This window comes from Haliotis asinina, chromosome 16 (genome assembly GCF_037392515.1).
Source record: "Haliotis asinina isolate JCU_RB_2024 chromosome 16, JCU_Hal_asi_v2, whole genome shotgun sequence".
NCBI lineage: Eukaryota > Metazoa > Mollusca > Gastropoda > Lepetellida > Haliotidae > Haliotis > Haliotis asinina.
Window position 1 is genome coordinate 42167663 of NC_090295.1, and position 18617 is coordinate 42186279.

General features: G+C 38.6%; 1 protein-coding gene across 1 annotated transcript; it reads left to right on the plus strand.

Annotated features, from left to right (window-relative positions):
- The first annotated feature begins 1157 nt into the window (after nt 1-1157).
- LOC137268343 (prostamide/prostaglandin F synthase-like) lies at nt 1158-18171 on the plus strand. Its single transcript, XM_067802897.1, has 7 exons — nt 1158-1418; nt 12078-12282; nt 13338-13389; nt 15204-15267; nt 16239-16314; nt 17002-17273; nt 17851-18171. The coding sequence occupies exons 4-6, from the start codon at nt 15259-15261 to the stop codon at nt 17268-17270; spliced, it is 354 nt and encodes a 117-aa protein (XP_067658998.1). The 5' UTR covers nt 1158-1418; nt 12078-12282; nt 13338-13389; nt 15204-15258; the 3' UTR covers nt 17271-17273; nt 17851-18171.
- Nucleotides 18172-18617: the final 446 nt, after the last annotated feature.

The window sequence follows — 18617 nt, forward strand, 5'->3', positions numbered from 1 at the left end:
ATGACATCGGTTCACAATCGATGCTCATGTTGTTGACCACTGGTCCAGACTTAATTATGTACAGACCGCCGCTATACAGCTGGAATATTGCTGAGTGCGGTGAAAAACTCGGGTCACCCACTCTCTCCCTCATTATAATTTGCCTATATGGTACGGTTTTACTCAACCACGCCTCGTAAATCCTATTGATTTTATATAGCCTTCGATCAGGGTGTATAGTTCACGCTTATCTGTTATGTAAACACCAGTGTATCCACATTTACAGGGGACTGGTGTCACTCATCTTCGAGTAAATAGCATTTCTCTGTCACATATTTCTATACCAATGGCTTGATAACGCATCAGTGTCTATAGAAAAGTCGTATTCATGGTGATTTACCCTTAGCACTGTCTCTCTAATGTTAAATAAATTGGCTGTTTTCTGTTGTGTTAATGCATCAGTTTGGTTTGTGATTGTCAGTACGACTCAATGCAATCGCTCTAGCTGTTTGTAATGTAATGTAATGTTTCACTAACGTGTGTGTCTGTTGACGTGCAATTACGAGTTGATTGTTCTGAATGTAATCGAGGTACTTGTAAGCACGGTGACAATGGTGATTCCGGATGATGATGATGATGATGATGATGATGATGATGATTTGTTGATTTATTGATTTAACGAGCGATTTCCGATCCAATACGTATCCACTCTCGGACGATTATCTTGTGGAGCGTATGTCATTTGTACTTGCTCGTTAAATCCGATCTTGAAAACATGGAAAAGGTAAAAAAAATAAATTGTTTTTTATCTGTCGTTTCAATATTTTGAAGAGGTCACACCACATAAACACAATTAAACAATTCGCATTATAAATTTATATGGTGACAATAGCTTGCTATCTTGCACGTAATCATGTCAACAAAATGAGGAACTTTGTAGTGAGTCAAATGCCATCTCACGTTTTCCGCACGGCCCCAGCCAAGCAACTCAATCGTCAAGACAATGTTCCCTGATCAAACATCCAGAAAACACGATCTTTCCATGTGTGAAAAATGGGCTCGGCCAAATAACACGATAAACAACCCTATCTGATAAATGTACTCAACTTTAAAGCACGATTTATTCGCCCATCACGCTCAGCTTCCATGTATAAATTGCACCAAGTGCGAATGTATGTGTCAGTTTCCGTTTTAGAATTCCCCGAATTCCAACATTTAGATCACTACCTGATTACAGGAAGTGTCGGAGGGCACGTGACATGTTTGACACAGTAAAGGAGATCTGTGTCGTCACAGTGTGGGTGTGCTGGAAAGCTGGTCAGGCGGGTTTGACATTTGTGCTCAGCTTCCTCTCGACAGTCACTGGAGCAGCAGAGGTGTCCACCATGGACGTCTCCAAGATTGCGAAAAATGCTGTTAAAAGCGTTGAATCAAACGAGGTATGTTTAACTTGCACGCAAGACTCAAGTGCGATGTTACATAAGGTGTTAAAATCTGTGACGGTGTTTATTATTTTCGTTAAAAGTTTTATTTAAGTTTGGATTGAACTAAACATCAGTTTATCCTGAAGCGGGTAAGTGGTTTTATATTCACCAAACCGCATTTCATGTTATTGTGATCATTTTAGCTTCATGCAACGATTGTGCCATTGAACTTACTTACATCCAGAGAATTTCATTTAATTATCTAACACATCGTGTACAATTAGGGATCGCTTTTGGGTTTTAAACTGATACACCAAACGAAACCCAATACACCAAATTTACAAACACAATGTATACTATTTACATAAACTATAACTAAATATACTGTAGCAACCAGGGCCTCTTTTCACTAAGTACTAATTAAAAGGTGCACGTGATCATAAGGCACTAAGGTGATCGCAAGTCACTAAGGTACACATAGCGTGATGTTAAAGAATTGGACTTTGGGTTAACCTTAGTAATGGTTGCTTTGTGAAAGGAGCCACAGTTTTTCATGATAGGCAACATGATTGTTCATGCATACAATCAGATGTAAAATCATCATGGTTGAGCCTGGAACACTCATGGTCTCTCACTGACATTACAAACCAGCACACCTTGACTGCTGGCTTTCCTTGTCAAACGTCCACCTTTGTTTTCTCATACTGTTTTTGTCTCATATGTACTTAAATAACTATGCTTCATACTTTTGTTCATCTGATGACGGTGCTGGAATATACACCACAACATCATTGTTTTATATTAGAATACCAGAATCTGTACCAAAACATTGTATCTTAACTGTAATATAGAAGTTACCATCCAGAAAGCACCCTATCTTCCCTACCAGGGCTCAATTTAAGACTCAAACGCAACATAAGATAAAAACCTAGTTGCACCAGACAAATTCCCGAAGAAATGATTTTTTTTCAATGTACAATGGAAATATGCTTTGCTTTTGAATTATTTAGATGTTTTATTCAGGTGTTTACCCACTCAAAAATTAACTTGCAACTGGTGCAAGTGAGACTAATAACTAGGTTGCACTATGTCGTATTGGGTTGCACCAGTGCAAGTAACAAAACACTGAATCGAACCCTGCTTACTGTTCATCCACCTCTAAAAATTCAATCAAACAGATCGTTTTTCAAAAGATGATCGCCTTATGTTTTCTCCTTTAATGGGTATTAATCTAAATGTCATTCAATGACTGGTGAGAAGAGAACTTTAACTGCACAGATCCAGGGTGACTTGGCTTCCGTCTCCATCCTTCCCATCCTTGACCACAATCTTCCTGATGCGTTGTGCAGTGCCCAATTATCCAGTGAGTGTGTTTACAGAAATGCAGCATGTTTCCTGTTTATTTAGTTAACAGGATTGAATTGAACATTTAGGAGTGTTATTCACAAATCCTCCTGACAATATAAACATTACTCACAAGAGCCCTGCCTCTTGAGCATGAGCTAGGTAGAACATGATTTTCACGACCTTACACAGGGTTACCATGGTTACTGTGTGTGTAGTAACATCAGCGCAGTTTCACTCATTTATCAAAGGCAGCCATACCAGTTTGTTCATATGTACTATGATCATGGAACTAGGTGTGTACTTCTCTGAAGGTTTGGAACTTGTGCCTTGTTTAATTCCAGCCATGCACATAGAGCGGTGGGATGGCCTTGTGGTTAAAGCATTTGCTCGCCATGTTGAAGGCCTGGGTTCGATTTCCCCACAATGGTTCAATGTGTGAGGCCCACTTCTGGTGTCCTCCACCTTGATATTGCTGCAAAACTGCAAACAGCAGCATTAAGCTAACGTCACTCACTAATTGCAGCTATGTATGAACTAACCTCTCAGAATTGTCCCAAGTTAATAAGTTAACTTGAAAGGGTTCATCAACATTTGACCTGCCATCCCTTAAGTTTGGTGCCATTGGCCCAAAGTCCAAACCCCCCCTCCCTCTTCTTCCACTCCTTCCCCAATTCTTATAATGTGCCATTTGAAGTACAACACAGTTACTTTTTCTTCTATTTGTTTTCCTAACACAGCCCTTGCAGCAGCCCAGTGATGTATACAGTTACTGCATCACAAGAAATTGTTTATGGGAGTAGCTCAAGGACAAACATGTGAGACTGTAGTGTGAAATGTGAATCATGTTTACAGTCGTAATCTGCAAAGACTCCCAGCAATCTGATAACTGTTTTTTCATTTTTGACATTTTTATTATCAGTGCATGGTTTCATGTCAGCTGGGTGTAGTTTTGCATTGATGCTTCTGCAAGGCCAAAATAAGTTATTTACTACTGGCATTATTAGTGGCAAATAAGGATAAGTAGGATCAGTGCAGAGAACACTTTTACGAGACGTAGGCAGTGCAAGGCAATGAGCAAACCCATTTGGTTTGTGAAAGAGCATATGTAGTCTTGTGCACGTGTAGTGCATGAAGATGATATTGATTGCACATGTAGCTGCACACTCTTTGCTCATAAAGGACTCTCAGATGGTCAGTGTAGCAACTACACATAGTCGAAGACAACCTTGGGCCCCATTGCTCACTCACAATGACAAGCATCTGTGGGCTGCACTCAAACATGGTAATATGGGTCAATTGTCTGGTCAGTGCTTACCTTATCCTTGTTTGCTAATAGGTACCCAGGTACCTGCTTGTGACATCTGTGACAGATGATCTTTACTTTATGCATGGTAAAGTTTCTTTGCAGTGAATGTGTACTGACAAGTTTAACTGTAAATAAAAAAATAAATTAAAATATGTGAAATTTAGATTGCGAATCCTCACATTTTTACCTTGTCATTTGAACGTTTAAGTCCCAGAATATTTTCCCAACTTGGATAAAAGCTGTTTATTAAACAATCATAGATTTTGTACACACACACACGCACACTCACGCACACTCACGCACACACACGCACACAGTTTCTGAAATTGATCATTTGCATGGGTAAATGGTTACTAAAAGAGAGACTGTCTGACTGATATATCAGCCGCATATCTCGATGACTGTTGCTGTTTGAGCTACTTGCAAGCTATTTCATGTTATTTATCCATAAAGCTAAGTATCATGAAGTGTGCGAGTGATGTGAAAGATCAGTCATCAGATATGAAGGATGAGAGGTTAGCCTAGACACCTTGCAGATGATTGATAAAGTTATTGTTGTCTAGTCCTTTAACTGCCATGCAAAAGTCAACAAAACATTATTATCCTTTCTTTGAACGAAACCCAATACACCAAATTTACAAACAGAATGTATACTATTTACATAAACTATAACTAACTATACTGTAACAACCAGTGCCTCTTTGCACCAGAGACCATATAATAATCTATCATATGGTCTCTGTTTGCACTAAGCACTAATTAAAAGGTGCACGTGATCATAAGGCACTAAGGTGATCGCAAGTCACTAAGGTACACATATTGTGATGTTAAAGAATTGGACTTTTGGCTAACCTTAGTAAAGGTTGCTTCGTGAAAGGAGCCTCAGTTTTTCATGATAGGCAACATGATTGTACATGCATACAATCAGATGTAAAATCAGCATGGTTGAGCCTGGAACACTCATGGTCTCTCACTGACATTACAAACCAGCACACCTTGACTGCTGGCTTTCCTTGTCAAACGTCCACCTTTGTTTTCTCATACTGTTTTTGTCTCATATGTACTTAAATAACTATGCTTCATACTTTTGTTCATCTGATGACGGTGCTGTAATATACACAACATCATTGTTTTATATTAGGATACCAGAATCTGTACCAAAACATTGTATCTTAACTGTAATATAGAAGTTACCATCCAGAAAGCACCCTATCTTCCCTACCAGGGCTCAATTTAAGACTCAAACGAGAGATGTTAACCTGCTTGCACCAGGTGCAACATAAGATAAAAACCTAGTTGCACCAGACAAATTCCCGAAGAAATGATTTTTTTTTCAATGTACAATGGAAATATGCTTTTGAATTATTTAGATGGTTTATTCAGGTGTTTACCCACTCAAAAATTAACTTGCAACTGGTGCAAGTGAGACTAATAACTAGGTTGCACTATGTCGTATTGGGTTGCACCAGTGCAAGTAACAAAACACTGAATCGAACCCTGCTTACTGTTCATCCACCTCTAAAAATTCAATCAAACAGATCGTTTTTCAAAAGATGATCGCCTTATGTTTTCTCCTTTAATGGGTATTAATCTAAATGTCATTCAATGACTGGTGAGAAGAGAACTTTAACTGCACAGATCCAGGGTGACTTGGCTTCCGTCTCCATCCTTCCCATCCTTGACCACAATCTTCCTGATGCGTTGTGCAGTGCCCAATTATCCAGTGAGTGTGTTTACAGAAATGCAGCATGTTTCCTGTTTATTTAGTTAACAGGATTGAATTGAACATTTAGGAGTGTTATTCACAAATCCTCCTGACAATATAAACATTACTCACAAGAGCCCTGCCTCTTGAGCATGAGCTAGGTAGAACATGATTTTCACGACCTTACACAGGGTTACCATGGTTACTGTGTGTGTAGTAACATCAGCGCAGTTTCACTCATTTATCAAAGGCAGCCATACCAGTTTGTTCATATGTACTATGATCATGGAACTAGGTGTGTACTTCTCTGAAGGTTTGGAACTTGTGCCTTGTTTAATTCCAGCCATGCACATAGAGCGGTGGGATGGCCTTGTGGTTAAAGCATTTGCTCGCCATGTTGAAGGCCTGGGTTCGATTTCCCCACAATGGTTCAATGTGTGAGGCCCACTTCTGGTGTCCTCCACCTTGATATTGCTGCAAAACTGCAAACAGCAGCATTAAGCTAACGTCACTCACTAATTCCAGCTATGTATGAACTAACCTCTCAGAATTGTCCCAAGTTAATAAGTTAACTTGAAAGGGTTCATCAACATTTGACCTGCCATCCCTTAAGTTTGGTGCCATTGGCCCAAAGTCCAAACCCCCCCTCCCTCTTCTTCCACTCCTTCCCCAATTCTTATAATGTGCCATTTGAAGTACAACACAGTTACTTTTTCTTCTATTTGTTTTCCTAACACAGCCCTTGCAGCAGCCCAGTGATGTATACAGTTACTGCATCACAAGAAATTGTTTATGGGAGTAGCTCAAGGACAAACATGTGAGACTGTAGTGTGAAATGTGAATCATGTTTACAGTCGTAATCTGCAAAGACTCCCAGCAATCTGATAACTGTTTTTTCATTTTTGACATTTTTATTATCAGTGCATGGTTTCATGTCAGCTGGGTGTAGTTTTGCATTGATGCTTCTGCAAGGCCAAAATAAGTTATTTACTACTGGCATTATTAGTGGCAAATAAGGATAAGTAGGATCAGTGCAGAGAACACTTTTACGAGACGTAGGCAGTGCAAGGCAATGAGCAAACCCATTTGGTTTGTGAAAGAGCATATGTAGTCTTGTGCACGTGTAGTGCATGAAGATGATATTGATTGCACATGTAGCTGCACACTCTTTGCTCATAAAGGACTCTCAGATGGTCAGTGTAGCAACTACACATAGTCGAAGACAACCTTGGGCCCCATTGCTCACTCACAATGACAAGCATCTGTGGGCTGCACTCAAACATGGTAATATGGGTCAATTGTCTGGTCAGTGCTTACCTTATCCTTGTTTGCTAATAGGTACCCAGGTACCTGCTTGTGACATCTGTGACAGATGATCTTTACTTTATGCATGGTAAAGTTTCTTTGCAGTGAATGTGTACTGACAAGTTTAACTGTAAATAAAAAAATAAATTAAAATATGTGAAATTTAGATTGCGAATCCTCACATTTTTACCTTGTCATTTGAACGTTTAAGTCCCAGAATATTTTCCCAACTTGGATAAAAGCTGTTTATTAAACAATCATAGATTTTGTACACACACACACGCACACTCACGCACACTCACGCACACACACGCACACAGTTTCTGAAATTGATCATTTGCATGGGTAAATGGTTACTAAAAGAGAGACTGTCTGACTGATATATCAGCCGCATATCTCGATGACTGTTGCTGTTTGAGCTACTTGCAAGCTATTTCATGTTATTTATCCATAAAGCTAAGTATCATGAAGTGTGCGAGTGATGTGAAAGATCAGTCATCAGATATGAAGGATGAGAGGTTAGCCTAGACACCTTGCAGATGATTGATAAAGTTATTGTTGTCTAGTCCTTTAACTGCCATGCAAAAGTCAACAAAACATTATTATCCTTTCTTTGAACGAAACCCAATACACCAAATTTACAAACAGAATGTATACTATTTACATAAACTATAACTAACTATACTGTAACAACCAGTGCCTCTTTGCACCAGAGACCATATAATAATCTATCATATGGTCTCTGTTTGCACTAAGCACTAATTAAAAGGTGCACGTGATCATAAGGCACTAAGGTGATCGCAAGTCACTAAGGTACACATATTGTGATGTTAAAGAATTGGACTTTTGGCTAACCTTAGTAAAGGTTGCTTCGTGAAAGGAGCCTCAGTTTTTCATGATAGGCAACATGATTGTACATGCATACAATCAGATGTAAAATCAGCATGGTTGAGCCTGGAACACTCATGGTCTCTCACTGACATTACAAACCAGCACACCTTGACTGCTGGCTTTCCTTGTCAAACGTCCACCTTTGTTTTCTCATACTGTTTTTGTCTCATATGTACTTAAATAACTATGCTTCATACTTTTGTTCATCTGATGACGGTGCTGTAATATACACAACATCATTGTTTTATATTAGGATACCAGAATCTGTACCAAAACATTGTATCTTAACTGTAATATAGAAGTTACCATCCAGAAAGCACCCTATCTTCCCTACCAGGGCTCAATTTAAGACTCAAACGAGAGATGTTAACCTGCTTGCACCAGGTGCAACATAAGATAAAAACCTAGTTGCACCAGACAAATTCCCGAAGAAATGATTTTTTTTTCAATGTACAATGGAAATATGCTTTTGAATTATTTAGATGGTTTATTCAGGTGTTTACCCACTCAAAAATTAACTTGCAACTGGTGCAAGTGAGACTAATAACTAGGTTGCACTATGTCGTATTGGGTTGCACCAGTGCAAGTAACAAAACACTGAATTGAACCCTGCTTACTGTTCATCCACAAATAAAAATTCAATCAAACAGTTAATTTTTTGAAAGAGGATCGCCTTACGTTTTCTCCTTCAATGGGTATTATATCTAAATGTCATTCAATGACTGGTGAGAAGAGAACATTAACTGCACAGATCTAGGGTGACTTGGCTTCCGTCTCCATCCTTCCCATCCTTGACCACAATCTTCCTGATGCGTTGTGCAGTGCCCAATTATCCAGTGAGTGTGTTTACAGAAATGCAGCATGTTTCCTGTTTATTTAGTTAACAGGATTGAATTGAACATTCAGGAGTGTTATTCACAAATCCTCCTGACAATATAAACATTACTCACAAGAGCCCTGCCTCTTGAGCATGAGCTAGGTAGAACATGATTTTCACGACTTTACACAGGGTTACCATGGTTACTGTGTGTAGTAACATCAGCGCAGTTTCACTCATTTATCAAAGGCAGCCATACCAGTTTGTTCATGTGTACTATGATCATGGAGCTACGTGTGTACTTCTCTGAAGTTTTGGAACTTATGCCTTGCTCACTTCCAGTCATGCACATAGAGCTTTGGGATGGCCTTGTGGTTAAAGCATTTGTTCGTCATGTTGAAGGCCTGGGTTCGATTTCCCCACAATGGTTCAATTTGTGTGGCCCACTTCTGGTGTCCTCCACCTTGATATTGCTGGAAAACTGCAAACAGCAGCATTAAGCTAAAGTCACTCACTAATTGCAGCTATGTATGAACTAACCTCTCAGAATTGTCCCAAGTTAATGAGAGTAACTTGAAAGGGTTCATCAACATTTGACCTGCCATCCCTTAAGTTTGGTGCCATTGCCCCAAAGTCCAAACCCCCCTCCCTCTTCTTCCACTCCTTCCCCAATTCTTATGATGTGCCATTTGAAGTACAATGCAGTTACTTTTTCTTCTATTTGTTTTCCTAACACAGCCCTTTCAGCAGCCCAGTGATGTATACAGTGACCCGTGAAGGTCCCGGGGTAGAATAGGCCTTCAGCAACCCATGCTTGCCATAAAAGGCAACTCAGCTTGTCGTAAGAGACGACTAACGGGATCGGGTGGTCAGGCTCGCTGACTTGGTTGACGCGTGTCATCGGTTCCCAATTGCGCAGATCGATGCTCATGTTGTTGATCACTGGATTGTCTGGTCCAGACTCGATTATTTACAGACCGCCGCCATATAGCTGTAATATTGCTGAGAGCGGCGTAAAACTAAACTCACTCACTCATGTATACAGTTATTGCATCACAAGAAATTGTTTATGGGAGTAGCTCAAGGACAGACATGTGAGACTGTAGTGTGAAATGTGAATCATGTTTACAATCGTAATCTGCAAAGACTTTCAGCAATCTGAGAGTGAAATATAAGGAGAAAACTGTTTTTTCATTTTTGTTATCAGTGCATGGTTTCATGTCAGCTGGGTGTAGTTTTGCATTGATGCTTCTGCTAGGCCAAAATAAGTTATTTACTACTGGCATTATTAGTGGCAAATAAGGATAAGTTGGATCAGTGCAGAGAACTTTTACGAGACGTAGGCAGTGCACGGCAATGAGCAAACCCATTTGGTTTGTGAAAGAGAGCGTATGTAGTCTTGTGCACGTATAGTGCATGAAGATGATATTGATTGCAGGTGTAGCTGCACACTCTTTGCTCATAAAGGACTCTCAGATGGTCAGTGTAGCAACTACACACAGTTGAGGACAACCTGGGGCCCCTTTGCTCACTCTCAATGACAAGCATCAGTGGGCTGCACTCAAACATGCTAATATGGGTCAATTGTCTGGTCAGTGCTCACCTTAACCTTGTTTGCCAGTAGGTACCCAGGTACCTGCTTGTGGCATCTGTGACAGATGATTGAAGGGTAAAGTCTGTTTGCAGTGAATATGTACTGACAATTTAACTGTAAACAAATAAATAAATTAAAATAAGTGTAATTTAGATTGCGAATCCTCACATTTTTACCTTGTCATTTTAACGTTTAAGTCCCAGAATATTTTCCCAACTTAGGATAAAACCTGTTTATTAAACAATCATAGATTCAAATCGCTATTATTGGTTTGTATTGCAAGGGGGTAAGCGCAGTAGATGGAACAGTGAACCAAATACACATGCGGTAGATAATCAGCCATACTTGTTCTGTTTCCTTTAATGTGCATACCCCCTCGGAATACAAAGCCCATGGAAACCTGTCATTTAGACAATGACACAAACTCCTATATATGATGATATATGCAGCATGACAACTACTTGCATATAATTTTTCAACTTATCAATGATATATTCATCTATCTGCTAGTAATTGACCTTTTTCGTTAACATAATATGATAAGATTAAGAATATTATATGATTAAGGTAGCAAACTAAATCCAGTAATGCAGTATGTATATCCTTTTGTACACTCACACACTTGTGCAATAACCTATATATCATGTGTGCACGCACGCACAGAGCATACACACACACACATACACACATACACACACACTCCCACACACAGAGTTTCTGAAATTGATCATTTACATGGTAAGATGGGTAAATGGTTACTAAAAGAGATACTATCTGGCTGGTATATCAGCCACATATTTCGATGACTGTCGCTGTTTAGTCTTCTAGCCAGAAGCAAGCTATTTCATGTTATTTATCCATAAAGCTAAGTATCATGAAGTGTGCAAGTGATGTGAAAGATCAGTCATCAGATATGAAGGGTGAGAGGTTAGCCTAGACACCTTGCAGATGATTGATAAAGTTGTTGTTGTCTAGTCCTTTAACTGCCATGTAAAAGTCAACAAAACATTATTATCTTTTCTTTGAACAGCATGTAGAAGTGATACTGAAGGCAAGAATTTATGGTTGTTAGCTTTATTAAGAGGAACGTTATATTTTAAGGTATATTCTTACTCATTCATCAGGTGAATGAAAAAATGGAAACAATAAATAAGTTGACGCCAATAAATTTTTGCCTTTCAGATTATTCCTGTTAATTAATGGTGTACCAATGAAATGAAATAATCGTAGATTGGTCACAGCCACCAAACAATCGATCACATTTCCTCACAATCGAAAACAAAGATTTTGGAAGTACTGATGTAGTCTTTGAAACATGTGACACTGGAACATATCCTCAAAGTTGTCAGGGCCTGGAAACCTGATAAATTGTTAGAAAACTCACTCCACTAACCAAATAGTCATGACTGAATATTTCTGGAAGATCCCAGAAGGTTTATGTTCATTATATATTAGTCATCTCTGAAAAGTAGCAAGTTGCTTCCTGTTACCCTTATCTGCAATAACAACCTGAATAGGAAAATCTAAAAAATGACACTAACCAAATTTTTTTTAATGTTTGATCATTTGTAATGAACCAATCGTCAGTTATGAGATTTTAATTAATTCCCTACATAATATATATATATAGGATATTTATATAGCGCACATGGTATATATAATTCCCAACATAACTGTTAATGTGTGTAAACACGATTCGCTGTTGGCAGATGGTGGCGTTGGAGACGTTCTGGCAGAAAGGCTCCTGTGTCATCACGTTTTTGCGACGGTTTGGATGACCTTTCTGTCGCCTCGGAGCGAGGCAACTCTCCACCTTGAAACCTCAGCTGGATGCGAACAACGTTAGGTTGATTGCAATCGGCTTGGAGGAGATAGGGGTGGAGGAGTTCGTGGAAGGAAAGTTCTTTAATGGGGGTGAGATATTTTTACTCTTTTATGTTGCAGCATACAATCTACAATGGTAATTTCTGACACAATTTACGACCCTTTGAGACTGTTAGACTGTAATGTAAATGTACAGTTAGATATCTGTGCTTCAAAGGTTTACAGACAAGGACACTTTTCAGTTGTAGAATGTATAATGTAATGTCACGGATCAAAATAGTGCCTAATTTGCATGCCATGGGCCAGGAAATATTGAAATGGCACTGTTGATATGTTGGCAGCATAAAGAAAATTATGTAATAATACTCATTTAATGGAAATCAGATAAATTTGACAAGCTGAAATGATTCAATACCTATTTTTGCACCCCATGAAACTGTTTATTGGTGGTATTATCTTGACAGTTTAACACGAGCATGGCCATTTTGAATACAGGGTTCATGACAAACTCTTGATTACGTAGTTTGAGGGTCAGTTCATCAGCACATGAAGCTGAATTATACTTGCAGTCATGATAGTGTTCAGGGAACCCGGCTCTCAAGTTTACATGATTTTTACTGGTTTAAAAAAAATGACAGATTACATCAGGACAGCTTTCTGAAAATAATGCAAAGTTAGAGTGAACTATAGTTTGGCATGGAACTTTGCAAGTGGATGTTTTGTCATACAACCTAATCACATTGTAAATCACCGATTTTTATGCATTTGTAAGAATTTGTCTATGTAATTGTCAACAAAATAAACAGCAGAATGCTGACAGCTTCTAGAGGGAGGGAGCCAATTCTTTCGTACAAATGCATAAATCGGTGATTTACAATGTGATTAGGTTGTCTGACCAAACATCCACTTGCAAAGTTTGAGATCGATTTCATCATTGGATGAAGAGTTATTTACAAAAAAACAGGTCCACATGCATCTCATGCCAAACTATAATACTTACATTTGTGTATATGACAACCAACCTTGAAGGGGTGGTATACACATTGACTAAGTGATTATTCTGTTTGTCAGCTTACTTGATTCATTACCTCCATCACCACTGTTGTTTAATGGATGCCATGATTTTGTTTCCTGTTTTTTTACAGAACTGTATATCGATCTAAAAAAGCAGTGCTACAAGGACCTGGGCTTCCGAAGGTAGGCACATTGTCAGAAAGTACCGTAGGCACATTGTCAGAAAGTAGGCACGTAGGCACATTGTCAGAAAGTAGGCACATTGTCAGAAGGTAGGCACATTGTCAATGTCAGGAGGTGGGCAGATTTTCAGAAGGTTGTCACTTTGTCAGAAAGTTGTCTTGTGGATGTCTTTTTGGGGTTTGGCTTTTAAATGTAGGCACATAAGATTAAGTCAAAGAGTGTCTGCCAGATGGTTATCAGGATGGTCTGATTGAGGGGTTTGTTTTGAAGGTAGGCATGTCAGCATTGTCAGATGGGTTTGTGGAGGCTTCTAAAGCAAGATACAGGGTTGTCTAAAAAAGGTGTTGCTGTCTAATGTAGGCACGTAAGTGTTGTCCATCTGGAGTGTTGACCTACAGTATTTAGTACTTTACCGCATGATAACTCCAGATAATTTTTCAACATCAAGAGTACATACTTCTTATTTTTTTTCAATACAGGAGTACAGGAAAAACCTGAGAGTACATTTAGAGTACTGAAGGTAGCTCAATGGCACATCAGTAATCTTTTGTTTGATATATGCACTACAACATTTCTACTCTTGTGTATACAGGTCAACAAACAATAAAACAATACTTTCTTCAGATAAATGTCTGTAAGTGATTCTAACACCATTCACCATTGCTGTGATGCGTATTTTCTTTGTTTTCTAAATTTTTTCCTTTCGTTTTATGCATAGTTTTTATCTGTACATATGCCAATACGGTCCTTATGTGGAGTCCAATTTTTTAAACTGTTTTAGAGTTGTGGTTTGTGCAGCATTTGTTGGCAGAGGAGTGGTATCATTCAATTCAAGTATCCATTTTGTGAGTCAAATTGTAGTGCTTAATATGGGGAGTTTAAGTGTTCAGTTGTATGTGTTAAGTTATTTCCTTCTGTGTGAAAAGGAATGAATATTTCTCTATTGTGTAAAGGAGGGCACAGTGATCTATGCATATTTAAAGTTTGATAACTTGATGCACTTCACATATATTGATAATTTAGCATAACCAAATTCTTGCAGTTGGTCATTCACGGATGATAAGTCATGCAGTACAAGTTTGTTTTCAAAGGGAACTGCAGAAGAGACAGATCAAAGTCTGTTTGAGTAACAGAAAAATAACCTAGGACTGAAAGCATTCATTGGGTACCTCAGGTATTCAGAACCACAAAATTTAAAGTGAATATTAGGATATCAAAGTTGGAATATTCACAGAGAAGATAACGCGAGAGAACAGTCACTTCTGTTGTTTTAGGGAATATTTTTTGCTTAAAATTTGTATTCAAAATGCATGGGAAAATATTGCAATATGTATTGTTTTAGAAGTGTTTCATAGTGCACTAATTATACAATGCAGTGGTATTTTTGAGTAGGAAATTCATCATTTATACACTGAACTGGGGAATTCCTGCATCCTAAACACATTAAGATTGACAGTGGATGCAACAGAATTTATTAGTGCATCCACAGGGGCACAGAATAAGTCCAAAATTTCCAACCAAGTACCAGACAGCAATAAGTTATCACTGAGTTTGCTTTTAGCTGGTTTGTGGTATTTTTTACAATTTAATTCCTGTTGATGTGTTGATCATGATACACAATACAATAACAGTATTAATGATGATATTTAAGTGTCTGAGACCCCCATTTTGTTGTCCAGGACCCCTGAAAATTATAAGCATGAGTCCAAGGGACCCTTCAAATACAGGACTCAAGATAAATACCTGGACTTGATTAAGAACATTTGACAGTATTCACATATGGAAACAATTTTTGTATCTTTCTGTGATTTCAGACTTGGCGTTTTCAGTCTATTTCCTGCCATCTTTGCCAAAAAAGCCAGAGATGCTATGTCACAGGTGAGGCCACTGATTGGACACTGACCCTCAGGGATTGTAGATTCCAGTTACTACTTCATACCCACATCAGGAATATGCAGTTTTATGCACCAGCTTATCTGTATACACCAGCTGTGGGATAATGTTTTGAGATATTAACCTGTCTCTGGCCAGATGATACACATGTAGTATATTCTGTTATACACCATCTGTGGTTGTATTGAGAATATTAGCCTGATGAAAGCATGTGTTGAAGTGCTTGTGCTGTTAAATACAGGCAGTGAGGCAGCAATATACTTGTCATTATTAGCTCCCCTGACCTATCATTTCCTGATCATATCCTGCTATATCTTGCAAATTGCTTCACTTATTCCTTGTATGATGAGGAAGGTTTTTTAACCTGAAACTAACTGCAGCATTGCCTGAATGATTTCATATATCTCACACTCAAATTGCTAAAACATGGTATTATTAATGTTACCATCAGTGGTGATATTGCATCCATTTCTTTACTGATATTTAGAGGATACTACCGGTATACAACCTTTCATGTAATATCATTTTTAATAAACAAGTTAATAATTTAGTATCGAATAAGTGTAAGGGATATTTTTACAGCAATATTATACTAGTGCAATACTGCTAGATATATGACGTCATCATGATTCACAGTTATGATGTCACAATGCTAATGCCGCTGTCGCAGTGGTACTACACCTTGCTTGACTCATGGAAAGCTGAGAGTCCTCACACAGAAGGCATTGAAGCCGCAGTTTCTATGGATTTGTGTTGGAGAGAAACAGAATAGGAAACTCGCCTCCGTGAAATGCCATTTTTATTAAACTCATGAAAGATTTAGTATCAAACTCGCTTTCACTTGTTTGATACCAAACTCGCTTAATAAAAACTGTATTACACGGAAGATCATTTAGTATCCTCTATAAGTCATCTTCTGCAGTAATAAGACTGATGTAAGCCACAATTTCTTCTAGGCAAAGACTGAGAAGATCGAGGGAAACTTCAAAGGTGATGGGATGCAGAATGGAGGCACATTAGTTGTTGCTAAAGGTATTCTCTTTGTGTATCTTTGTTTTCGTTTTATTTATAATGTATTATTTACTGTCTTCAAGAGCTGCAACAATTGTCATTTCGATTCGATCTTCAATATTGGACCCTTGATTCGATTATTTTCAGTTCAATTGTTCATACGAGTATGGACTCTTAGGGTCATCTTCTTTTTAATCGTGAAATCCATTGTCAAATTGGTGATATCAGCTGACAACAATCATCATTATATAATTAACCTGCCGTCAACCAATCAAGTTTTCTATTACTTCAGCACTCAAAACTGCATTAGTTGGAGTCAAAATTACATTCAGGCTGTGTGGAAATAATTTAATTTGGTATTAAAATATCGAACTGAAATAGTGGTAATGCTTATTGAAATGAAAACTAAAGCGTTGGATTCAATTTTCGATGAATTGAATTGAATCCTTACAGCCCTACTGAAATCAGTAAGATCTGACTCTTCACCAGCTGAAACTAACAGATAGGCTGAACACCCTAATTGTGAGTTGAGGCAAAATGCTGATTTTACTTTTCTGTATGAAAATATACAATACAAATAAGAATTGATAGGAATGATTGGGAATGCCCATATTGACAGGTGCTTGAAATTCTTGTTGGAACTGTTTGTGGAACTAGAAACGAGAACATGTTGAAGTCTTTCTTATAATCATGGACAACCCTCTTCAGGAGGCAAGGTTCTGCTCAACTTCAAGCAAGAAAACCCAGCTGATCATGTGGACCCAAACGAAGTGTTAAAAGTGTTGGGCATTGAGGGCACCGTTGATGTGGAAAAAATAGTAGCTGCAGATAGTGAGGGGTCTCAGGTGACAGCTGATGGTGGCGAGGCAAGTGGGGGATCAGAGGTGACATGCAAGGACGATGTTTGTGAGATGCCCAAGAAGGACAAACCCAAGCCTGAGGTTCAGTGTGAGGGTGATGTCTGCCAGATGAAGTAACAGGTACAGTCTGAGATGGTTTTATTACATTGGTCCTTTATTATCAAGTATACAACCATTCTGTATCGTTAAGTGTACAACAGTTCTGTATTGTCTAGTGTAGAGTAGCTCTGTGTTGTCTAGTGTAGAGTAGCTCTGTATTGTCTAGTGTAGAGTAGCTCTGTATTGTCTAGTGTAGAGTAGCTCTGTATTGTCTAGTGTAGAGTAGCTCTGTATTGTCTAGTGTACAATGGTCTTGTTACTGAATGTACAAAGGACCTTTGAGGATCTGTCAGAGGTGGCTAAAAGGATCGGGTACTCAGGTTCAGTGACTTGGTTGACACCTCATTGTATCACATGCACAGGCTGTTGATCACTTGATATAGCTGGAATATTGCTGAGTGCCAACTTGAACAACAAACAGAAGAATGAACAACAGTCCCACATTACTAAGTACAATGGCCATTCTTCACCATTGTTCATACAAAGTGTCTGCTTTCATTTTCATTTGAAATTCTAATATTAAAACTGTAATGTCTTCCCCATTTAAGACCTATTTTTCTTAACAGAAACTATTGATGAAGTGATCCATCTATTTCAGCTGCAGCTGTTTATGACTGCCACCACCATTGTTTCCACATAACAACACCAGTGCTCTGAGATCTGCCACAGACGAGGCACCATGACGTGTACTTGATGAATCTCCGGACCTGAGTACACTGACCAGGGTCATGTGACCTGCCCACTGGTGGCATTTCTAGGAACTTCTGTGGATGTTTTGTGGCACTCTACTGGCGGCTTATTATTATCCTAATACCTCAGCCTTTTATATTTTTATTGTTTTCATTCTCTTATGCTGAAGCCTATCATTTAGTCATCTAGATTGTGACTATTATAATAAAGGCATATTTATATATGTAAATGTTTCCATCTTTATTTTTTCATACTATCGGGCACTTGCTGACATGGCTGTTTATGTTGTCAACCATGCATTTGCCAGGCTTGTTCATGGTATCTGTCATTTGTTCAACCTTTTACTGACATCGCTACTGAGGGTAGTAACCACTAGCTACCATGACTGTTGAGGATAGTAAACACTAGCTACCATGACTGTTGAGGATAGTAAACACTTGCTACCATAGCTGTTGAGGGTAGCATCCACTTGCTGACATAGCTGTTGAGCATAGTAACCACTTGCTGACAAAGGTGTTGGAGGTACCAACCACTTGCTGACATAGCTGTTGAGCATAGTAACCACTTGCTGACAGCTGTTGAGGCAGCAACCACTGATTTACTGGTTGTGCTTCGAGGGACATGGAGGACACACTACATTAAGTTTATACTGATTAATGAAGTGAAGAAGACTGG